Here is a 25,585-nt window from a genome sequence, read left to right as displayed (position 1 = left end):
AACTGGTAGTCAACTCAGAAGAATGGTATTAGAAGTGAAAAGCAGAAAAAACACAGGAATTACATTTTTTTTGTTCAGCGTTAAGGAGATTTTGCAAGATTAAAAAAAAAAAACCACACAAATCAGAAACTGATCATAAAGCTATAAGCAGTCTAAGTTGAAACTAGGAAAAGAAAGCTATCCCATGTTTTTTTGGTAGAAATGATGTGATGTATACATTTTTTAATTTGATCATATTTAAAAAGACAGAGCAGAATCACATTCATTTTCTTAATAGTATCACTGTAAACATAGCGAATTTTGTTTGGTGCTCTTAGATTGCTCTGGAAATTTCTGAAGAGTTGACCATAACAGCTTGGTTAGCCTTTTCCTTTCCCCCAAGGCTCTCCTGCCCTTTGCATAGTGTTGGTGACAACCGATGCTAACTAAATAGCATGTGGCTGAGCTTGCCAAATCCTTTCCACCTCCTCCCATAGGCAACAGGGTGACTTGGCTGAAAGGTATTGAGTAAGCAAGTAGGTTATCAGAGAACAGAGGGAAGATTCCATTGTAGATAATTTCAAATATTAGAATTGATGAACTCAGAGTTTAACTGCTCAGTCCCTTCTTCTGCTGATCTGATACAGATATAATCGCAATGGATCTCAGATCTTTGGTCCATTAAGACATCGGGGTAACGTACTCAGTTCCTTTGATTAAAATGTGTTGGAAAAGCCATCTCTGGGTGGAGAAGACAAGTTCGTTGATTTTAGTGATGGTATTATAAGAGGAAAACTGAAGCAGCAAAACAGCAGGCAGCGCCTCTTTCTTCTTGCACTCAAATGATTACTTCACTCCCGTCAGCTTTATAGTCCAAGCAAACTCTGCAGGAACAGCAGAGGGTGGCAACTGGGGCAGAGAGATGAGGAGACCTTTATCTGGATCTGTGGACCACTTCAGATCTCCTTGAATTCCCAGCATCATTATCTGCAGAAAACAAAAGGGAATGAAACCAACTGGTAATGCACTAATGAGTAGAGAATACAGGCTGACTATGGTGGGAAACAGCCATGCTGGGCCAGGGCAGGAAAGCCAGTCTAAAAGAGGTATGAATATGGGAGAAACCTGGCAGGGAAGGAAGAAAGGATGAATCTGCCAATTCCTTTACAGAAAGTTACATCTTAGGACTGACTGAGCCTCCTTACCTTCGTAGTTGAGGTAGTTATGGGAGATTCAAGGTTTAAGACTCCATTTTCTGGCCAATGCAGAAAAATGGCATAAACAGCTGATCCCTTTGAGGTATACCTGGGAAAACAGAAACAACACTGTCAAAGATACCTGGCTTGTTATCCTGATATACAACTTTATGCATTCCCTTTTAATGTTAATTTTAATTTTTTTTTCTTTTGAGACAAAGTCTCACTCTGTTGCCCAGGCTGGAGCGCAATGGTATGATCTTGGCTCACTGCAATCTCTGCCTCCTGGGTTCAAGCAATTCTTGTGCCTCAGCCTCCCGAGTCACTGGATTACAGGTGTGCGCCACCATGCCTGGCTAACTTTTGTATTTTTAGTAGAGATGGCATTTTGCTATGTTGAACAGGCTGGTCTTAAACTCTTGGCCTCAAGTGATCCACCTGCATCGGCCTCCCAAAGTGCTGGGATTACAGGTATGAGCCATTGCACCTGGCTCCTTATTTTTTTTTTTTTTTTTTGAGTCAGAGCCTCACTCTTGTCCAGGGTGAAGTATGGTGGTACAATCTTGGCTCATTGCAACCTTCACCTCTCAGGTTCAAGCAATTCTCCTGCCTCAGCCTCCTGAGTAACTGGGATTACAGATGCCTGCCACCATGCCCAGCTAATTTTTGTATTTTTAGTAAAGACGGGGTTTCACCACGTTGGCCAGGCTGGTCTTGAACTCCTGACCTCAGGTGATCCACCCACCTTGGCCTCCCAAAGTGTTGGGATTACAAGCGTAAGCCACTGTGCCTGGCCGAATTTCTCTTTTTTAGTGATGGAGTCTTGCTGTGTTGCCCAGGCTGGTCTCAAACTCCTAGGCTCAAGTGATCCTCCCACCTTGGCATTCGAAAGTGCTGGGATTATACGTGTGAACCACTGCACAAGGCCACTTATTCGCCTTTCAATTATCTACCAAATCCCAGTCCTTGAGTCTGTCACTGCTAATAGGGAGCACCAATAACTCACTACCAATGAAGGTCTGCAGGAAGGAGGCAGTTTATACAACTCTATCTGGTGATATCTTCCATTTTCCCTGCCAATTGGGTCAAGTTGTCTTTAAAAATTAACTCCTACACCAGTTACTTCAAATAAATGAGGCCATTTACCTTATTATTCAAATCTCTTTTCTATTCCAAATCCATGTGAAAATAGCAGAGACTATAACAAGGACAAGATATGCAATGAAGACAGATTTGTTTTTTTTGTTTTTTTTGAGACGGAGTCTTGCTCTGTCACCCAGGCTGGAGTGCAGTGGCCGGATCTCAGCTCACTGCAAGCTCCGCCTCCCGGGTTTACGCCATTCTCCTGCCTCAGCCTCCCAAGTAGCTGGGACTACAGGCGCCCGCCACCTCTCCCGGCTAGTTTTTTGTATTTTTAGTAGAGACGGGGTTTCACCGTGTTAGCCAGGATGGTCTCGATCTCCTGACCTCGTGATCCGCCCGCCTCGGCCTCCCAAAGTGCTGGGATTACAGGCTTGAGCCACCGCGCCCGGCCTGAAGACAGATTTGTTGTTCAGAGATTTCTTTCTTTCTTTTTTTTTTTTTTTTTCTGAGACCGCACCTGGCCTGTTCTGAAATTTCACTATCTTTAGAGAAGAGGATGAAAATCACTACTATGGTTTGAATGTGTCTCCCAAATCTCATATGTTGGAAACTTAATCTCCAAATTCATATGTTGATAGTACAGTATTTAGAGGTGAAGCCTTTGGGAAGTAATTAGGATCAGATAAGGTGATCAGGGTAGGGCCCCATGATGGGACTGATGGCTTTATAAGAGGAAGAGAGACCTGAGTGGACATGCCCACTCTTGTCCCCAACCATGTCATAATGTAGCAGGAAGGCCCTCACCAGATGCTGGTGCTATGCTCTTGAACTTCCCAGCCTCCAGAACTGTGAGCTAAATAGACCTCTATTCTTTAAAAATTATCCAGTGTAAGCCAGGTGCAGTGGCTCATGCCTGTAATCCAAGCACTTTGAGAGGCAGAGGCGGGTGGATCACGTGAGGCCAGGAGTTCGAGACCAGCCTGGCCAACGCGGTGAAACCCCGCTTCTACTAAAAATACAAAAATTAGTTGGGCATGGTGGTGGGTGCCTGTAATCCCAGCTGCTTCGGAGGCTGAGGCAGGAGAAGTGCTTGAACCCGGAAGGCAGAGGTTGCAGTGAGCTGAGATTGTGCCACTGTACTCCAATCTGGGCAACAGAGTAGACTGTCTAAAAATAAAATAAAATAAAATAAAAATCCAGCCTGTGGGATTCAGTTATAGCAACAGAAAACAGACTAAGACAACCACTAAACAGAAACTCATCCAAAACAGAGGGATTAATGGAGGGATTAGATCCAGAGACCTAAGCTCTCTGGTATAATACAAGCAGTTCCCTTTAATCGAACACTTAGTTTGTGCCTGGCACTCATCTCATTTAATCCTCACAACAACACTATAAAGTATCGTCACTCCATTCTGCAGTGGAAAAAAATGGGACCCAAGATCAAATAACTAGATCCCGAAGTCCAAGTATGAATGGAAAGAATTTAGAATGGGGCCCTGTGCAACCCAAGCATTCGTTATTACTATTTTTAGGGGGCAGGGTAATAATCTCAATAAATTGACGGATGCTTTGTTGCTCCTTCCCTTTTCACCAAACCCACTCTCTCCCCTCACTGGTCAAAGATAACCCAGTAGCCTAAGACATAACTCAAATGGGGCACAAATTTTATGGGAAAATGACAGCTTTTGGATTTTCTCAAGGCAACTTCCAGCCTGGCTTGTAACATTGTGGACCCAAGGAGTTACCAGTTCCAGATGGGGCACCAGCCTGTTCTTACACACAACAGAAGACGAGACTCACCACACAGATGTTGTGTTCTTTTCCCATTGCACCCGCCACGGTTTGGAGGCATAGATGGCCTCTCCGTTGATGCTCAGCCATTTCCCAAGAGCAAGAAGTCTTTCTTGGAAGATGGGAACAATCAATCCATCTTTGGTTGGTCCAATGTTCAGAAGATAGTTGCCTCCCAAACTGACTGTCTGAACCAGTTCCTGGAGAGAACAGACACAGTGAAAGTCTAGCTAGGAAAGCCAAGTCTGGCATCATGCTTAAAACAGACAGTAGGAGAAGAGAAAGAATCTAGGGTACACTGTTTGGTAAATATCCTCTGCTGTTTTAAATTTTTTTTTTTTTTTTTGAGCCAGAGTTTCACTCTTGTCGCCCAGACTGGAGTGCAATGGCGTGATCTCGGCTCACTGCAACCTCCACCTCCCTAGTTCAAGCAATTCTCCTGCCTCAGCCTTCTGAGTAGCTGGAATTACAGGCATGCGCCACCATACCCAGCTAATATTGTCATATTTTTAGTAGAGACAGAGTTTCACCATGTTGGCCAGGGCAATCTCAAAACTCCTGACCTCAGGTGATCTACCTGCCTCGGCCTCCCACAGTGCTGGGATCACAGGCACGAGTCACCACACCTGAGCTAAAAATTCTCTCTCTATATATATTTTTGTCACTATAAAAGCAGGTTAGGCTCATGTGAATAAACTGAAAAATCATGCTATAAGATGGATAATTACATTAACTCGAATTTCAGGGAGTGGCCATGGAGCACTTTCTGTGATACCGTACTTCTCATGGTGCTGGGTGAGTGGGAAGGGTCATGCCCCAGAAACGTGAGGTGTGGGCAGGGAAGCTGAGAATTTCAGGACATTATGCATTGGGTTATATAAATGCACATGCTGCCCCTTTGGGAAAACTGCTATAAAGAGATACGTTCTTTTTTTTTTTTTTTTTTTTTGAGACGGAGTCTTGCTCTGTCTCCCAGGCTGGAGTGCAGTAGCATGATCTCGGCTCACTGCAACCTCTACCTCCTGTGTTCAAGTGATTCTCCTGCCTCAGCCTCCCGAGTAGCTGGGTCTACAAGCATGCACCACCATGGCTGGTTAATTTCTGTATTTTTAGTAGAGATGGGGTTTCACTATGTTGGCCAGGCTGGTCTTGAACTCCTGACTTTGTGATCTGCCTGCCTCACCCTCCCAAAGTGCTGGGATTACAGGTGTGAGCCGCCACGCCCAGCCAAGATATACATTCTTTACGGCTTCTGGAGTGGGATTCGGGTGTGTGTGTTACTGTGACCTTAAACAGGTATTATACATATCCAGGCAGCTCAGAAAAACTAAGGTTATATAGACTGGGCGCGGTGGCTCACACCTGTAATCCCAGCACTTTGGGAGGCTGAGGCGGGCGGATCATGAGGTCAGGAGATCGAGACCATCCTGGCTAACACAGTGAAACACCATCTCTACTAAAAATACAAAAAATTAGCCAGGCGTGGTGGCAGGTGCCTGTAGTCCCAGCTACTCAGAAGGCTGAGGCAGGAGAATGGTGTGAACCCAGGAGGCGGAGCTTGCAGTAATCCGAGATCGTGCCACTGCACTCCAGCCTGAGCGACAGAGCAAGACTCTGTCTCAAAAAAAAAAAAAAAAAAAAAGAGGCTGGGTGCGGTGGCTCAAGCCTGTAATCCCAGCACTTTGGGAGGCCGAGACGGGCGGATCATGAGGTCAGGAGATCGAGACCATCCTGGCTAATACGGTGAAACCCCGTCTCTACTAAAAAATACAAAAAGCCGGGCGCGGTGGCTCAAGCCTGTAATCCCAGCACTTTGGGAGGCTGAGACGGGCGGATCACAAGGTCAGGAGATCGAGACCATCCTGGCTAACACGGTGAAACCCCGTCTCTACTAAAAAATACAAAAAAAGCTAGCCGGGCGAGGTGGCGGGCGCCTGTAGTCCCAGCTACTCGGGAGGCTGAGGCAGGAGAATGGCGTGAACCCGGGAGGCGGAGCTTGCAGTGAGCTGAGATCCGGCCACTGCACTCCAGCCCGGGTGACAGAGCGAGACTCCGTCTCAAAAAAAAAAAAAAAAAAAAAAAAAAAAATACAAAAAACTAGCCGGGCGAAGTGGCGGGTGCCTGTAGTCCCAGCTACTCGGGAGGCTGAGGCAGGAGAATGGCGTGAACCCGAGAGGAGGAGCTTGCAGTGAGCTGAGATCCGGCCACTGCACTCCAGCCTGGGTGACAGAGCAAGACTCCGTCTCAAAAAAAAAAAAAAAAAAAAAAAAAAGAAAGAAACTAAGGTTATATAGAGAAAATTTTAAATTCATTATAGAAAATTTGAAGAATTCAGCCAGGCGTGGTGGCTCACGTCTGTAATCCCAGCACTTTGGGAGTCCGAAGCAGGTGGATTACCTGAGGTCAGGAGTTTGAGACCAGCCTGGCCAACATGGTAAAGCCCTGTCTCTACTAAAAATACAAAATAGCGGCCGGGCGCGGTGGCTCACGCCTGTAATCCCAGCACTTTGGGAGGCTGAGGCGGGCGGATCACAAGATCAGGAGATCGAGACCACGGTGAAACCCCGTCTCTACTAAAAATACAAAAAATTAGCCGGGCGCGGTGGCGGGCGCCTGTAGTCCCAGCTACTCAGGAGGCTGAGGCAGGAGAATGGCGTGAACCCAGGAGGCGGAGTTTGCAGTGAGCCGAGATCGCGCCACTGCACTCCAGCCTGGGCGACAGAGCGAGACTCCGTCTCAAAAAACAAACAAACAAACAAACAAAAACAAAAACAAAAAAACAAAAAAAAATACAAAATAGCTGGGCACAGTGGTGGGCACCTGTAATCCCAGCTATTTGGGAGGCTGAGGCAAGATAATCACTTGAACCCAGGAGGTGGAGGTTGTAGTGAGATGAGATCATGCCATTGCACTCTAGCCCGGGCAACAAAAGCGAAATTCCATCTCAAAAAAAAAAAAAAAAAAAAGGAATTTAAAGAATTAATTGTAAGAATTCATTTACAGTACTCCAAGTGACACGACACCATTAACTTTTGATGTCTTCTTCCAGTCTTTTTCCTATGTAGTTAACTTTATAGAGTTGTAATAATATGTAACTTATCTATTTATTTATTTATTAAAAAAATTTTTTGGCTGGGCGTGGTGGCACAAGCCTGTAATCCCAGCAGTTTGGGAGGCGAGACGGGTGGATCACTAGGTCAGGAGATCGAGACCATCCTGGCTAACACGGTGAAACCCCATCTCTACCAAAAAAAAAATTACAAAAAACTAGCCGGCTGAGGTGGCGGGCGCCTGTAGTCCCAGCTACTCGGGAGGCTGAGGCAGGAGAATGGTGTAAACCCAGGAGGCGGAGCTTGCAGTAAGCTGAGATTGCGCCATTGCACTCCAGCCTGGGCGACAGAGCGAGACTCTGTCAACAGGCATGCGCCACCATGACAGGCTAATTTTTTTGGATTTTTTAGTAGAGACGGGGCTTTACCATATTGGCCAGGCTGGTCTCCAACTCCTGACCTTGCGATCCGCCCTCCTTGGCTTCCCAAAGTGCTGGGATTACAGGCGTGAGCCACCGTGCCCAGCTACTTATTTTTATTTTTATTTTTTATTTTATTTTATTTTATTTTTTGAGATGGAGTCTGGCTCTGTCGCCCAGGCTGGAGTGCAGTGGCCGGATCTCAGCTCACTGCAAGCTCCGCCTCCCGGGTTTTACGCCATTCTCCTGCCTCAGCCTCCCGAGTAGCTGGGACTACAGGCGCCCGCCACCTCGCATGGCTAGTTTTTTTGTATTTTTTAGTAGAGACGGGGTTTCACCGTGTTAGCCAGGATGGTCTCGATCTCCTGACCTTGTGATCCGCCCGTCTCGGCCTCCCAAAGTGCTGGGATTACAGGCTTGAGCCACCGCGCCCGGCCAATTTTTATTTTTTAAAATAGAGATGGGGTCTCACTACATTGGTTAGGCTGGATTTGAACTCCTGCCCTCAAGCAATCCTCTTGCCTTGGCCTCCCAAACTGTTGGGATTACAAGTGTGAGCCACCACCTTGCCCAGCCCATACGTAACTTTATGGAAAAAAATATATATAATAATAGAGATGGGACCTTTCTATGTCGGCCAGGCTGGTCTTGAACTCCTGGCCTCAAAGGATCCTCCCACCTTGGCCTGATAAAGTACTGGCATTACAGGTGTGAGCCACTGTGCCCAGAGCCAATATGTAACTTATTTTTTCACTCAGTGCTCTAAGCATTAACCCATATTAAATTTGTCAACATTTTTATGGTTACCAGGAGTTTGAGACCAGCCTGGCCAACATGAAGAAACCCCATCTCTCCTAAAAACACAAAAAATAAGCTGGGAATGGTGGCATGTGCCTGTATTCCCAGGTATTCGGGAGGCTGAGGCAGGAGAATCGCTTGAACCCGGGAGGTGGAGGTTGCAGCAGGCCGAGATCGCACCACTGTACTCTAGCCTGGGTGACAGAGTGAAATTTGGTCACACATACATACATACATATATACATACATACAAATAATCCTGGAAGGACTTCTGCACAACTTTCTTGTGTAATTCCAATTATTTCCTTGGACAGTTTCTGTTAGTCTATTCAATGTCCTTAAAAGCATTCTATTGGCCGGGCGCGGTGGCTCAAGCCTGTAATGCCAGCACTTTGGGAGGCCAAGGCGGGCGGATCACGAGGTTGGGAGATTGAGACCATCCTGGCTAACACGGTGAAACCCCGTCTCTACTAAAAAATTAAAAAAAAAAAAAAAAACTAGCCAGGAGAGGTGGCGGGCGCCTGTAGTCCCAGCTACTCGGGAGGCTGAGGCAGGAGAATGGCGTAAACCCGGGAGGCGGAGCTTTCAGTGAGCTGAGATCCGGCCACTGCACTCCAGCCTGGGCGACTGAGCGAGACTTCGTCTCAAAAAAAAAAAAAAAAGGGTTCTATTGATCTGCACTTCTATCCAGAGTGCTTCCATTGCATTTACATAAAAAAGCTGGTTTTGCAGCCATAAAAAAGCATGAATCCATGTCCTTTGCAAGGATATGGATGAAGCTGGACATCACTCTTACATAAAAAAACCGGGTTTGCAGCCATAAAAAAGAATGAGTTCATGTCCTTTGCAGGGACATGGATGAAGCTGGAAACCATTGTTCTCAGCAAACTAACACAGGAACAGAAAACCAAACATCGCATGTTTTCACTCATAAGTGGGAGCTGAACAATGAGAACACATGGACACAGGGCGGGGAACATCACACACCAGGGCCTGTTGGAGTGTGGGGGGCTAGGGAAGGGAGAGCATTACCTAATGCATGCGGGGCTTAAAACCCAGACAACGGGTTGATAGTTTGCAGCAAACCATCACGGCACATGTATACCTATGTAACAAACCTGCACACTCTGCACACGTATCCCAGAACTTAAAGTAAAATTTAAAAAAAGAGAGAAAAAAAATAATTACAATCAATCATATAGTATGTTAGAAAGTAATAATAATAATTTAAAAAGCTGGTTTGAGATCCATAGTTAAAAAATAATGAACTCAGGCCAGGTGCCGTGGCTCATGCCTGTAATCCAGTGCTTTGGGAAGCTGAGGCTAGAAGATCTCTTGAGGCCAGGAGTTTGAGACCAGCCTGGGCAACACAGCAAGACCCTGTCTCTACAAAAAATTTAAAAAGTAGCTGGATGTAGAGGTACATACCTGTAATTCTAGCTACTCAGGAGGCTGAGGTGGGAGGATCACTCGAGCCCCAGAAGTTTGAGGTTACAGTGAGGTATGATCGTGCCATTGCACTATTGCCTGCATGACAGAGCAAGACCCCATTTCATTAAAAAAACAAAAAACTCAAAGGTGCTCTTACCGAAATGATTTCAGATTCTTCTGTAACATCAGACATTGCCATGTCACGACGATAGCCCCAGGAAAACTTGTCAATGCTGGTGCACATCTCCCACTTGTGATCTGGCAAGCTCTGTGGCTTGAATTTATCTTCACAGTTATAGTATCCTCCATGGTGACAGGAACAGTTCTGACCCCATCGGTCATTTACTACCACCTCATCCTAAGAAGGGAAAGAATACTTGGTCATGAGGAGTAAAACCACTTGACTTCTTTATGTAATGCACTTTGGTAAGGCTCTATTTGAAAGCAAGAAAGTTAGTCTAGAGCAGTGGTTCTCAACTGGGGGCAATTTTGCTCTGGAGGGGACATTTGGTAAGTCTAGAGACATTTTTGACTGTCATAACTGGGGTGGTACGCCATCTAGTGGGTAGAGACCAGGGATGCTACTAAACATCCTACAATGCACAGGATAGCCCCCATAGCAAACAAATATTCAGCCCTAAATGTCAACAGTACTGAGGCAGAGATACATGTCAGGGCTGGGAGAGCCTGCTTTAAAGATCATCTGGTAAACCACTTATTCTATAAGAAGAGAAATGGGCCAGGCACGGTGGCTCACGCCTGTAATCCCAGCACTTTGGGAGGCCGAGGTGGGTGGATCATGAGGTCAGGAGATCGAGAGCATCTTGGCTAACACAGTGAAACCCCATCTCTACTAAAAATACAAAAAATTAGCCGGGTGTGGCGGCGGGCACCTGTAGTCCCAGCTACTCAGGAGGCTGAGGCAGGAGAATGGCGTAAACCCGGGAGGCAGAGTTTGCAGTGAGCCAAGATCGCGCCACTGCACTCCAACCTGGGTGACAGAGCGAGACTCCGTCTCAAAAAAAAAAGAAGAGAAATGGACAGGAGAGGACCTGCCTGGGACCATGCCCCTAGGCAGTTTTAAAAGCTGGAACTACAAATCAGGTATCTGAACCCATGGCAGGCTGTTTTCCAACTATATAATCCCAACCTTACCTAGGTAAAGGAAAGCCAATCCCACTCAAAAAAAAAAAAAAAGGTTTAGCTGAAGAATGACAAATCATACATGGAATATCTTAATGTAAATGTTAAATATGGCAGCATATTTTATAACAGGGTGGCCAATACAAGATAAATTTGGGAGGCCGAGGCAGGCAGATCATGAGGTCAGGAGATCGAGACCATCCTGGCTAACATGGTGAAACCCCGTTTCTACTAAAAATACAAAAAATTAGCTGGGCATGGTAGCATGTGCCTTTAGTCCCAGCTACTCAGGAGGCTGAGGCAGGAGAATCGCAGGAACTCAGGAGGCAGAGATTGCAGTGAGCCGAGATTGTGCCGCTGCACTCCAGCCTGGGCGACAGAGCAAGACTCTGTCTCAAAAACAAAAACAAAAACAAAAACAAATGAAACCTGAAACCATGTTCAACTCATCATGGCAAAAGGAGATTAAATAAAAGTTTTAAATTCCCATTTCTTGCCTGTTTTAGAGTCATTTGCATTGGTATGGAAGTTTCTCCTAAGGAAGCTAGTTAAGTGCCAAAGAGAAATAGAAGAATAGTCATTATTTGTAACTAGTTCAATCCAATGTCTGGGCATCATGGGGTCACAGAATTGAAATGGACAACACAAGATCAATTCAAGAACAGGTATGTAAAAGCCATTTCAGAGAAAAATGGGGTATTAACAATCCTAATTCTTCATTCAACACCTACCCATCCATTTATTCAATAGGTATTTACTCAACAACTACCATGAGGCTCACACTGTGGGCAGATTATTGGGTCTCCAGGGTGAATAAAACAGAGGTCTTGCCCTCAACCATCCAGCAGATACTAGCAGAGGAGAAATATGTGGACAATTACAATATGACATCATATCAGAGTTTATTACCTGGTTACAAGATTATCGAGGGCTTTGAGGTTCATAGCTGGCTCCACGACCTAGTAGTCAAGGGGTCTTAGGCAGGTAACTTTACCTTTTAAGTCTAGTTACCTTATCTATAAAAACAAACAAAACCAACCAAACAAACAAAATCCAAAAGCAAATATCACCCACCTCACAGGGGTTTGAGAGGGAGAGATAAAAGTGACAGTGTACCCAGACTCTGGCACAGAGTGAGTAAAGGTCGCTCCTCGCCACACCTCCCCTTTCTCAGAGTCCTCAGGTGATATGAATGCTCCCTGTACACTCAGCCCGTCAACGACAGACACAGCCATGCACTCCTTCATCCCACAGAAGCTAATGCAGTACCCTCCACTTTGGCATTCGAGCCAGTTGTCTATGGATTGTGGAGACCTAAGGACATACTTCTACTGGTCACCCTATAATGTACTTCATTTGTATGTCTGTCTTTCTCTTCAGACTAGTTCTCTAAAGGCAGAAACCATTCATTCAGCATTTCCAGGGCTTAGCATGTGGCATGCTACAGCACCGGTTCTCAATAAATCCTGGTAGAAATGAAGGAGAACCTACAGTCCCCATATGTCTGCAAAGCTAGTGTGAAGATGGGTTGACACACAGTCACATAGAAGGTCCTGGTTGCTGAGGAATTATCGTTTAAGAGAGGCCGGTGGGGAGCGGTGGCTCATGCCTATAATCCCAGCACTTTGGGAGGCCGAGGCGGGTGGAGTACAAGGTCAAGAGTTCAAGATCAGTCTGGCCAACATGGTGAAACCCCATCTCTACTAAAAATACAAAAAATTAGCCAGGTGTGGTGGTGTGCGCCTGTAATCCCAGCTATTCGGGAGGCTGAGCCAGGAGAATCGTGTGAACCCAGGAGGCGGAGGTTGCAGTGAGCCGAGATCATGTCATTGTACTCACTCCAGCCTGAGCAACAGTGTGAGACTCCATCTCAAAAAAAAAAAAAAAAAAAGAGGCCAAAAAGGCTCAGGCTGTCTAGCTAGTCATGCTTTTTAAATGGCACTGGGGTTGATCTTTTCTTCCCTTTTCCAATCCTGCACCTTTGGCTAATTGTTTTTCCTTCTATGATACTCCTTAAGCACAAACACTAGACTGTAACTTCACATAGCAAGCGACCTGGCTCCAGGGGTATACACCCTGAATATATACATAGACGCCATTTCAGAGACAAATGGGGTATTAACAATCTGAATTATTGGTTCAACACCCACCTACTTATCCTATTTATTCGGCAACTACCATGAGGCTCACACTGTGGCAGACACTGGGTTTCCAAGGTGAATAAAACAGAGTTCTTGCCCTCAACAATCCAGCAGAGACTAGCAGAGACAGATATGCAGACAATTACGATATGACATCACATCAGAGTTCATTACCCAGGGATGCACCGCACATCTGGGACGTCGTAAACATTCATCAAGTTCCAGAACACCACTTTTTTTTTTTTTTTTTTTTTTTGAGATGGAGATTCGCTCTGTCACCCAGGCTGGAGTGCAGTGGCACGATCTCTGCTCACTGCAACCTCCACCTCCTGGGTTCAAGGAATTCTCTGCCTCAGCCTCCTGAGTAGCTGGGATTACAGGCACCCACCACCACGCCTGACTAATTTTTGTGTTTTCAGTAGAGACGGGGTTTCACCATCTTGGCCAGGCTGGTCTTGAACTCCTGACCTCGTGATCCACCAGCCCCGGCCTCCCAAAGTGCTGGGATTACGGGGGTGAGCCACCACTCCCGGCCTCAGGAAACCACTCTTCATCTGTCTCTGTGCATCATATAGAATCTGTTTTTTTCTTTCTTCCCATTTTCTGAGCTTAGTAATAGAGACCCAATAAGACCCTTAGACATTTATGAACTACCAAGGTACCTCAATATAAACTGGATTTACACTTAAGATTTTTCTTTTAAATCCACAACAAATCTAGAACATGTACAATTTTGAAATTTGCTATAGTGAAGATTGGGGTTTCTGCTACTTTGCAAGTACACTAAAATACAAACTGTAAATGGGCAGCCATTATGCACTGCCTAATAGTGTTGATTATAGGGAGGGGTACTGGGTAGGCCACATTCTCCCAAGGATTTGCATATAAGGGAAGTGAGTGTGCCCCCTGAGAGTTAAACTATAAAATCAACATAGAGTAGTTGGGATTGCAGACATTTGCATTTTATTCCTACCATTTAATTTTGTATGTTTTGCATATATGTTTTCTTTATTTTTTTGGAGACAGGGTTTTGCTCAGTCACCCAGGCTGGAGTACAATGGCACGATCTAGGTTCATTATAGCTTTGACCTCTTGGGCTCAAGCGATCCTCCCACATCACTCTCCCGAGTAGCTGGGACTACTCATCTGTGCCACCACACCCAGTTAATTTTGTTTTTTTATAGAGACGAGGTCTCACTATGTTGCCCAGGCTGGTCTCGAACTCCTGGGCTCAAGTCATCTGCTTGCTTTGGCCTCCCAAAGTGCTGGGATTATAGGCATGAGCTGCTGCGCTTGGCCTTTATGTCTTTTATATGTTTTCTTTATATTTTATTATACATTTTAATATATTTTTGGTGATTTTCTCATTTATAACATTTGCTTAATAGAGTTTATTTTCTCTGTAGTGGTCTGGGAATTGTAATTACTATTTTTAGTCTACTATGTAAATTTACCATTGTTTAAACCTATAATGTCAAAGTTAAGAACTAAAGGAGAATGCCGGGCATGGTGGCTCATGCCTGTAATCCCAGCACTTTGGGAGGCCAAGGTGAGTGGATCACCAGAGGTCAGGGGCTCGAGAACAGCCTGGCCAACATGGTGAAACCCTGCCTCTACTAAAAACACAAAAATCAGCTGGACAGGGTGGCGGGCGCTTGTAATCTCAGCTACTCAGAGGGCTGAGGCAGAAGAATCACTCGAACCTGGGAGGCAGAGGTTACAGTGAGCGGAGACCACGCCACTGCACTCCAACCTGTGCAACAGAGTAAGACTCTGTCTCAATTAAAAAAAAAAAAAAAAAGGCCGGGCGCGGTGGCTCAAGCCTGTAATCCCAGCACTTTGGGAGGCCGAGGCGGGTGGATCACGAGGTCAGGAGATCGAGACTATCCTGGCTAACATGGTGAAACCCCGTCTCTACTAAAAATACAAAAAACTAGCCGGGCGTGGTGGCGGGCGCCTGTAGTCTCAGCTACTTGGGAGGCTGAGGCGGGAGAATGGCGTGAACCCGGGAGGCGGAGCTTGCAGTGAGCTGAGATCACGCCACTGCACTCCAGCCTGGGAGACACAGCGAGACTCCGTCTCAAAAAAAAAAAAAAAAAAAAAAAAAAAAAAAAAAAAAAAAAAAGAACTAAAGGAGAAGAAAGCTTATACTCTAAGGGAGCCAGGGAAGATTAAAGGAGGAGAAACTTTAACATCCATTAAGTGCCCCAGTCCCTACTGCCCCCATGTTGATATTCCTGTTTATTATTGCTCCTGCTGCTGTTGTCTACTCCAGAGTTTGGCTCCTTGTACTTTCTTTCTTCATAGGAGATAAATAAGAAAGAAGTCATATAATCACATACCTTGACGGGGCTATCATTGTAGAGCCAGGAAAGAAAATTTGTGGAGTTCCAGTAAGTATCAGGACATTCCCACTCCCCATCAGACCAGATCAGATCAGGTTTATAGCTGGAAGACATGTGATCAGGACAGAGCTTATTATCTATGTTCACAGTAAAATCTTATGGACCTTTTTTTTTTTTAGAGATGGGATCTTGCTATGTTGCCCAGGCTTGAGTCCCGCAACTATCAACAGGTACGATCATAGTGCACTATAGCCCAGATTCCTGGGCTCAAGCGATCCTCCTGCCTCAGCCTCCTGAGTAGCTGGGACTACAGGTGCACACCACTGCACTTGACTTGTGGACTGATTTTTGCAATAAATATTTTAAAATTAATTTTCCTCCATTTTGAAAGTATGTGGCATAAAAATTATCACAATGCAGAGGATGTGGAAAACTGAAAAGATTTGCTAATAAAACCACTGTTTAAAACAAACACAGCATTTTGGTATATTTCCTCCCGATCTTTTCCTTTCTTCCTTTTCTTTGAGACAGTGTCTTGCTTTGTCCCCCAGGCTGGAGTGCAGTGCTGTGATCTCGGCTCACTGCAACCTTCACCTGCTGGGTTCAAGTGATTCTCATGCTTCAGCCACCCAAGTAGCTGGGATTACAGGTGTGCACCACCATGTGTGGCTAATTTTTGTATTTTCAGTACAGACAGTGCTTTGTCATCTTGGCCAGGCTGGTTTTGAACTCTTGGCATCAAGTGATCCACCTGCCTTGGCTTCTCAAAGTGCTGGGATTTCAGGCACGAGTCACTACGCCTGCCCTAATCTTTTTCTTTTTCTTTTTTTTTTTTTTTTTTGAGACGGAGTCTCGCTCTGTCGCCCAGGCTGGAGTGCTGTGGCCAGATATCAGCTCACTGCAAGCTCCGCCTCCCGGGTTCCCGCCATTCTCCTGCCTCAGCCTCCCGAGTAGCTGGGACTACAGGCGCCTGCCACCTCGCCCGGCTAGTTTTTTGTATTTTTTAGTAGAGACGGGGTTTCACCGTGTTAGCCAGGATGGTCTCGATCTCCTGACTTCGTGATCTGCCCGTCTCGGCCTCCCAAAGTGCTGGGATTACAGGCTTGAGCCACCGCGCCCGGCCCCTAATCTTTTTCTTTATGCCATTTTAGAAAATGGAGGTGTAGGCCGGGCGCGATGGCTCAAGCCTGTAATCCCAGCACTTTGGGAGGCCGAGACGGGCAGATTACGAGGTCAGGAGATCGAGACCATCCTGGCTAACACGGTGAAACCCCGTCTCTACAAAAAAAAAAAAAAAAAATACAAAAAACTAGCTGGGCGAGGTGGCGGGTGCCTGTAGTCCCAGCTACACGGGAGGCTGAGGCAGGAGAATGGTGCGTAAACCTGGGAGGCGGGGCTTGCAGTGAGCTGAGATCCGGCCACTGCACTCCAGCCCGGGCAACAGAGCAAGACTCCGTCTCAAAAAAAAAAAAAAAGAAAATGGAGGTGTAATCAGCATACAAACAATTTGGTTTCCTTTCAGCAACTAATTCCAGTTAAGAATGGTGTTTCAAGGAAGCAAAGTAAACAAAATGGTGCTTCAGGACTATAAGACTAAGATTTGCTTTGAAGATGTTTTAAGAGTTTGAACTATTTGTAAAATGCATTTTTGTGGATAATTACCAAAGTCTGTACTATAAAGGATTTATGGAATCCATTGCAGCCCCATTTGTACTTTAGCATATTATTACTCTGAGCCCTATAAGGCATGCATATTGTGTGTGTGTATAAATAGATACATATGTGTATACCTATATGGTAAGCATTATTCTCATTTGAGCAGCAAGAACTTGATGCTCAGCAGGGCAATTTGTTTTAGTTGACAAGGCTTGTAAGTAACAGGAGCTGGAACTCAAATACAAATCTGCCTGATACCAAACTGTCCACTGTACTCCATAATTAGCAGGTAAACTCTAGGAAGATCACTAAGTGGCAAGATATAACACAGATGGTCTGTGATTTACTCTGTACAAGAAATTGTACTAGGCAATTTAAACTCATTACCTCATTAGTTCTCATGATTCTATGATATATTATTATCCCCATTTCACAGATAGAGAAACCAAGATCTTGAAAGATAAGTAGTTTGTTCAAGGCAACACAGCCAAGTATGAAAAAAGAATGGGAGGCCGGGTGCGGTGGCTCAAGCCTGTAATCCCAGCACTTTGGGAGGCCGAGACGGGTGGATCACGAGGTCAGGAGATCGAGACCATCCTGGCTAACACGGTGAAACCCCGTCTCTACTAAAAATACAAAAAACTAGCCGGGCGTGGTGGCGGGCGCCTGTAGTCCCAGCTACTCGGAGGCTGAGGCAGGAGAATGGCGTGAACCCGGGAGGCGGAGCTTGCAGTGAGCCGAGATCGCGCCACTGCACTCCAGCCTGGGCGACACAGCGAGACTCCGTCTCAAAAAAAAAAAAAAAAAAAAAAAAAGAATGGGGATTTCAGATTCAGTGATGTCTAAATCCATGCCTCTGATGGTCTCTTACAACTGTTACTATTTTCTTAAGAGAAGTCATCTGTATAGAATCTGAATATAAGGTAATTTTTCTTTTCTTTCCTTTTTTTTTGAGACCAAGTTTTCCTCTGTAGCCCAGGCTGAAGTACAGTAGCACTATCTCAGCTCGCTGCAACTGCCTCCCAGGTTCCAGAGATTCTCCTGCCTCAGCCTCCTGAGTAGCTGGGACTACAGGACTGCACCAGCACACCTGGCCAAATTTTGTATTTTTAGTAGAGGTGAGGTTTCACCTGGCTGGCCAGGCTGGTCTCGAACTCCTGACTTCAAGTGATCCACCTGCCTCGGCTTCCCAAAATGTTGGGATTACAGGTGTCAGCCACCGCGCCTGGCTAAAGGTGACTTTCCTTTGCTCTAAAGTGAGGGTCCAGGCAGCTGCCTCTGAAGCTTTAAGGGTCTACTGTCCTCTATGAGTCCCCAGGCTTGAGAAAGGCAAACGGGGGTAAAACATAGTGAAGTCTAGTGGCAAATCCCTAAGTGAAAGTGATCATTTAAAGAATAATGGTAATAATAACAACACCCTTTGTACCAGGCACCGTGACAGATACATTTCACATACTATTCTGAGCCCTACAAAGAAGGCATTATTATCCCCACTTTTCAGAGTGAGAATCAAGCTCAGGAGAGTGTTCTATTTAAGGTGTGTAACAGAAGCCAGAATTCAAACACAAATCTGCCTGATGCCAAACCACCCCCTTCTCCAGGGTCCTGACACAGGGAAAATGGCATGTAAGAAGGGAATTAAAAAAAAAAAAAAAAAGAATAAAAAAAAAAAAAAAAAGAAGGGAATTAAAATTTTGACTTTCTACCATCCTGGGTTTTGTGTGACTGTTTCAATGTATAAGGCAATATGACCACATGACAGAAGTTCTGAAAAGCAGGAGGAAAGAACATATTTTGTCTTAATACAACCACCACTTTTTTTTTTTTTTTTGAGACAGAGTCTCACTCTGTTGCCAGGCTGGAGTGCAGTGGCAAGATCTCGGCTCACTGAAAGCTCCACCTCCCAGGTTCACGCCATTCTCCTGCCTCAGGTTCCCAAGTAGCTGGGACTATAGGCGCCCACAACCACGCCCAGCTGTTTTTTATTTTTTTAAAGATGGGGTTTCACCGTGTTAGCCAGGATGGTCTCGATCTCGTGACCTTGTGATCCGTCCACCTCAGCCTCCCAAAGTGCTAGGATTACAGGCATGAGTCACCATGCCCGGCCACAACCACCACTTTTTATTATTTTGATGTCTTTTAGATTTTTTTCATACCTATCCCTCCTCCACTTTAACAGCACCCTATTGGAAGCTCTGATTTCACTGATAAAAGTCGTAGGGCCAAAATATTTCTGTGTCTTACCTGTTAACAAGGTCGTACAGCTCTGGCATTGTTTTTGCACCGACAAAATACTGCGTTTTGAAGCCATTTTTCTTATCAAGTAGATAGAGTGGATGGAACCACTCTAAGAGTGAGTGGTATAGTCCATAGCGGATGTTCCTTAAACAGAAAAACAGAACAACAACTGTCATTAAGCATAGAACAAATAATTTGTTTTAAGGAAAATCAGTTCTAGCATTTTTTCATCTCATTGAGACTCACTCATAAGAGCATGTAGAGAGGGATGGGATTCAAAACCATTTTCTTAAATTATTCACCATTCACTTAAGCAAAATAAGGTTTACTGTGTTTTTGATTATACACATAACTACCTTTTATACATAAATATCTTAACAACAAAATGTTATTTAAACCATCTTTTATCATTTAAGTCAATTATCCCAATAGTGTATAGTCCTGCCAGGCATGGTGGCTCATGCCTGTAATCCCAGCACTTTGGGAGGCTGAGGTGGGAGGATCCCTTGAGTCCATGAGTTTGAGACTAGCCTGGGCAACATAGTGAGACCTTGTCTCCACAAAAAAATTTAAAAATTAGCCGAGTGCGGTGGTGCGAGCCTGTAGTCCCAGCTACTTGGGAGGCTAAAGTGGGAGGGTAGTTTGAGCCCAGGAGGTAGAGATTGCGGTGAGCTGAGATTGTGCCACTGGAGTCTAGCAAAGGCAACAGAGTGAGGCTCTGTCTCAAAACAAAAACAAAACAAAATAAAAAAGCATATAGTCCTATTTTTAAAAAATGTCTTCCCTGTCAATCATAAAATTTCATATTTAAAGAAACTGGAAAATAGAAAATAAAATATCCAAAGTACTTGTACTCAGAAACAATCATTAGTAACATTTTCCACACAGTTGAAATGAATATAGGTTTATTGTTTTATTTATCTAAGATTTACTAATAGTTCTTAACATACACGAAATGAAATGTGGTTGATGACCTAATTTCATACTCAATAAAGCTTGCTTTGGGTTAAGAATGGTGAGTGTTACAAAAACCTTACAATGCAAGAAACAATGGCACAGATAAAAAACAACTGAAGTATTTCATCATATGACCCACGGACTAAATAAAGGTGGTAAAAATCGTGACTCCTAAAGTCCATGTCTAATCAACATCTCAGAGTTTTACAGCAGGACTATAAGCAAAGCACAGTGCTGAGAAACAAACTGAGCAGGTGACAGGAGTCAGCAAACTCTTTTTTTCTTCGAGACAGAGTCTCACTCTGTCACCCAGGTTGGAGCGCGGTGGTGTGATCTCGGCTCACTGCAACCTCCACCTCCCGGGTTCAAGCGATTCTCCTACCTCGCCTCCTGAGTAGCTGGGATTACAGGCAAATGCCACCACGTCCGGCTAATTTTTGTATTTTTAGTAGAGACAGGGTTTCGCCATATTGGTCAGGTTGGTCTTGAACTCCTGACCTTGTGATTCGCTTGCCTCTGCCTCCCAAAGTGCTGGGATTACAGGTGTGAGTCACCACACCCGACCAGCAAACTCTTTTTTTTTTTGAGACTGAGTCTCGCTCTGTCACCTAGACTGGAGTGCAGTGGCCGGATCTCAGCTCACTGCAAGCTCCGCCTCCCGGGTTTACGCCATTCTCCTGCCTCAGCCTCCGGAGTAGCTGGGACTACAGGCGCCCGCCACCACGCCCGGCTAGTTTTTCGTATTTTTTTTAGTAGAGACGGGGTTTCACCGTGTTAGCCAGGATGGTCTCGATCTCCTGACCTCATGATCTGCCTGTCTCAGCCTCCCAAAGTGCTAGGATTACAGGCTTGAGCCACCGTGCACAGTCAGCAAACTCTTAAAGGTTCAGGTAGTATTTTAGGTTTTGCAAGTCATTTGGTCTCTTATCTCAGCTCTCCAATTGTAACTTGAAAGCCATCATAGACAGTGCACAAATGAATAGGCATGGCTGTGTTCCAATCAAACTTTACGATTTATACACTCAGCCTACTCCTCAAACAGAACATCAAGTAGCATCGTGTTTTGGTTATCCTTCATCTAACCAAATATGGCCATGAACTTCTCTAATGGTGTCCCCTTTGGTCACGTGAAAACTGTGAAGCATCAAACACTGCTAATTCAAAGGCCAGAAGCCCTTCCGGCTACTTGCTAAATGCAAACCTAGAAAACACACGAGAGTAGAGAAGATACAGAACTCTTGACAGCCAGATCCAGAGATGACAGGGTAACCATCCCTAGACACCCACCTCTTCCGGAGAGCTGTTCCCAATTCACCAACCAAATCCCGATGAGGCCCCACATCCTTGGAGTTCCAGTTCCAAGACACAGGACTCGGCCAGTTTGTGAAGCCTTCATGATGCTTTGTCGTCAAAACTACATACCTGTGGACAGCAAAACCACATGAGCAAAGGAAGTGGGCAGTGAACTTGCATGAACTTGCCAGGCACGCCTGAGGCTTTTTAAATGGCTGAAAGAACTTGACCACAACAAATGTACTTGTACCAGTGACTATATTAGTGATATCCAGGAAGCTGCTGCAGTCACAATTCCCCTTGGGCATTGCTCCAGGAATGGAAGCAGATTTGAGGAAGTCCCAACCCTCAGTCCCCAGCGAAGGAGGAGGCCCAGACGGAAGGAAGAAGTAGGTAAGGGAAAAGAAGTGCACCTTAGCTCTGTGATTCTTCAACACTTCTGGTAGGAATGACTAACTTTCTTTCACTCTTTGCCCTGAAGGAGAAAGATCTCTACTGGAAATGGCAGATGACAGAAAACTAAGCCATTTGCTGGCCAGGCATGGTGGCTCACACTTATAATCCCAGCACTTTGGGAGGCCAAGGTGGGCGGATTACCTGAGGTCAGGGGTTCAATCTGGCCAACATGGCGAAAACCCATCTCTACTAAAAATACAAAAATTAGCTGGGTATGGTGGTGTGTGCCTGTAGTCCCAGGTACTTGAGAGGCTGGAGCACAAGAATTACTTGAGCCTGGGAGACGGAGGTTGCAGTGAGCAGAGATCGTGCAATTGTACTCCAGCCTGGGCTACAGAGCAAAACTGTTTCAAAACAACAACAACAAATAAGAAAACAGAAAACTAAGCTGTTTGGTTTACCAAGCCTATATAAATTGCCTCTCATTTATTATAGAGGTAACAAAAGACCCAATAACTGGGAGAAAAGGCAAGTGTTGAAATAACAACCAAATCACTCAATATTTAATTTGCTTTTATGGCAGAAAAACAGCTAATACCTGCACTTTATGATTCAATCACTGGCCAGAGAGGGAACTCCAGGACTTGAAGGACCAAGTCCTTTTAGGCTCTGGGGGCACATTCCTCTCTGTAGTGTATTCTTCTTTAAAAACTTTTACAATCCTTTAAAATTGTAAAAACCATTCTCACTTCATGGGCCTTAAAAAACTGGCAGAGTCTGGGCGCGGTGGCTCACGCCTGCAATCCCAGCACTTTGGGAGGCCGAGGCAGGCAGATCACAAGGTCAGGAGTTCGAGACCAGCCTGGCCAACATGGTGAAACCCGTCTCCACTAAAAATACAAAAATTAGCTGGGTGTAGTGGTGCGTGCCTGTGATCTCAGCTACTCAGGAGGCTGAGGCAGGAGAACTGCTTGAACCGGGACCCAGGAGGCGGAGGTTGCAGTGAGCCAAGATCACGCCATTGCACTCCAGCCTGGGCAACAAGAGTGAAACTGTCTCCAAAAAAACAAAACAGGCCGGGCGCGGTGGCTCACGCCTGTAATCCCAGCACTTTGGGAGGCTGAGGCAAGCGGATCACGAGGTCAGGAGATCGAGACCATCCTGGTGAACACTGTGAAACCCCATCTCTACTAAAAATACAAAAAAATTAGCCGGGCGTGGTGGTGGGCGCCTGTAGTCATAGCTACTCGGGAGGCTGAGGCAGGAGAATGGCATGAATCTGGGGGGTGGAGCTTGCACTGAGCAGAGATCGTGCCACTGCACTCCAGCCTGGGCGACGGAGCGAGACTCCATCTCAAAAAACAAACAGAAAACCAAAAAACAAAACAAATAAACAAACAAAAAAGGCAGAGGACCAATCCCGCTGACCAGTTTGCAGACCCTGGTGCAGTGTAAACAACCTTGATGTCATGAGACTTGCAGTCTAGGACATTGTATTTCTTCCTCTCTTTGGGCTAGTCACCTCATCCATGAAATAAAGGGCAGGGAAAGAGGCTATCTCCCAGATTTTAATTTTTCTCAATGATAAGTTATGGATCTCTAAGGTCCTAGGAGACAAACACGTCCTCTGCTTAATCAAGTCTTATACTCCCATACATTTAACGGCAAACACTAAATGCCAGTTATAATTTCTGTTTTGTACAAGAGAATCCAAAGTTCAAGAGAAAGGAAAACCCGGAAGATAGATTAGGAACCAAGATAAGAATGGAAGACTGCTCTAAGCCAGGGGCTGGGGAAACCTCCCCGCCTCCATTCTTACTCTTCTCCAACCCACTTCTCTCCCAGCAGCCGAATGAATCTTTCTAGAAGCTGAGAGTAACCACTCCCTGACTTAACACCTGGAAATACAGGGCTCTCAGGGCTCACTCCTTCAGGATAAGCCCCTGCCTTGACAACTTCATGGGTCCTGGTCTCCCCTTATCCCCACCCCAGCGCTCTCTACTCTGTTGTCTGAACCAGCCACCCCCAAGTTCCAACAGTTCTCAGAGTCAAACCTTTCTTGGGCACTTCCTAGGTACAAGCGATTGAGAGGAGCAAATGAATGACTATCTGTACTGTTGCCCAAATACACTGCACACCAGAACTCCCCTCTCTTTCCCTCTTAGAGACGTTAGGACTGAAAGGAAAGGATACAACCCCTTTCTATAACCATAGAAGAGGCTGCAGGGAGGCTGAAGTGACTTGTCCAGGTTCACAGTTGAATTAGAACCAGGCTCCACACCACTGATTTGAAACCCTGGAGTCCTGATAGGTCTGTCAATCTGAAAGGGACATCAGTGGCCTAACTCAGCCCTCTCGGTGCACAGGTGTAGATACCCAGGGCTTCTCAGTCCGCCATCTCCCGAAACTTCATTTATCAGTCCCCAGCCAGACGCACCTCCTCCTCCTCATCAGGTGTGCCACGCTCACTCTTGCGGCCGCAGGAGGCCACACGCGGGTCCCGGGGTCATGGGGGCTACCGGCAGCTGCGCGCCCCGGCTGGCCGCCCACCCCACCTCCTGTCTGCCACCCGAGCGGGGAAGGGGCGCCGCCCCCCAGGACCACACTCACTTGGCGCCCGCGGCCTGGAAGAGGTCGGCCCACTCCTCCGGGTGGAAGAAGCGCGCGGTAAACTGCGGCCCGAAGTCGGCGTAGCTGAAGCCGGGCGGGTAGTTGTCGCGCATGAAGCGCTGGTACTGCGGCCGCCCCTCGCCCTGCCAGTTCCACCAGAACCACTCGCTGCCCCAGGCGGGCACCGAGAACACGCCCCAGTGGATGAACACTCCGAACTTGGCTTCGTCGAACCAGGACGGCAGCGGCCTAGAATCCAGGCTCGGCCAGTCCGGGGTGTAGCGGCGCAGAGGCTGGGCCCGACGCACCGACTCGGTCCCTCCGAGGAGGAGGAGCAGCAGCAGCCACAGCGCGGCACCCGCCGGCCGCCACCTCTCCCCCGGAGCCCGCATTGCTGCCCGGAGGCGACGCGGCCCACTCTTAATGCGCAGGTGCTGGCGCACGGCTCCGCCCACTCTGACTAACGATTGGCCCGGAAGGAAAAAGGGGTGGGACAACCCGGATAGGTTGGCCCCAGTCGCTTCCTCTTCGGGTCGGCGGAGAGCCCTCTGGTACTCTAACCCGGAAAGACGTAGGGAGGCGTTGACAGCGCTTCGCTGAAGGACGAATAAAAACCTTGAAAAGGGACTTAACTGCGAGGTTAAATCGTGGAGGTGAGCAACGCCCAGTGTGTGCGGAGAACTCACATTTAAGAAGTCCATTGAGCCAGGCGCAGTGGCTCACGCCTGTAATCCTAACACTCTGAGCCCACACGTTGGAGACTAGCCTGTCGCTACAAAAAATAAACAAATTGAGCCTGGCGTGGTGGTGCACCTCTGGAGTCCCAGCTACTCAAGAGGCTGAGGTGGGAGGTTCGGGATCGCTTGAGCCCGGGAAGTTTGGGCTGCAGTGAACCGAACCGTGATCACGCCTCTGGGAGTAATCCATTTTGCTGCAGCAATCCTGCAGGGGTAGGCTGAAGTCAGATCACAAGTTTTTTTTAGTGATCACTTGGGAGCCATAGGGGGCTGGAGGAGGAGATACCAGACTGGAAGGGTATCTAACAGCCCTGACAGA

At 46.3% G+C, this 25,585-nt stretch overlaps 1 protein-coding gene across 1 annotated transcript; it reads right to left on the bottom strand.

Moving 5' to 3' along the window:
• Nucleotides 1-207: 207 nt before the first annotated feature.
• LOC105494436 (alpha-L-fucosidase 1) lies at nucleotides 208-24,936 on the bottom strand. The gene is made up of 8 exons (XM_011762838.2): nucleotides 24,530-24,936; nucleotides 21,518-21,652; nucleotides 19,280-19,417; nucleotides 15,377-15,482; nucleotides 9,908-10,108; nucleotides 4,062-4,252; nucleotides 1,185-1,284; nucleotides 208-966 (listed from the first exon to the last, which is right to left on the bottom strand). The coding sequence occupies exons 1-8, from the start codon at nucleotides 24,919-24,921 to the stop codon at nucleotides 826-828; spliced, it is 1,404 nt and encodes a 467-aa protein (XP_011761140.1). The 5' UTR covers nucleotides 24,922-24,936; the 3' UTR covers nucleotides 208-825.
• Nucleotides 24,937-25,585: the final 649 nt, after the last annotated feature.

This window comes from Macaca nemestrina, chromosome 1 (assembly GCF_043159975.1).
Source record: "Macaca nemestrina isolate mMacNem1 chromosome 1, mMacNem.hap1, whole genome shotgun sequence".
NCBI classification, from domain to species: domain Eukaryota; kingdom Metazoa; phylum Chordata; class Mammalia; order Primates; family Cercopithecidae; genus Macaca; species Macaca nemestrina.
The sequence above is the reverse complement of the archived record's forward strand: the minus strand, read 5'-3'. Positions and strand labels throughout refer to the sequence as shown.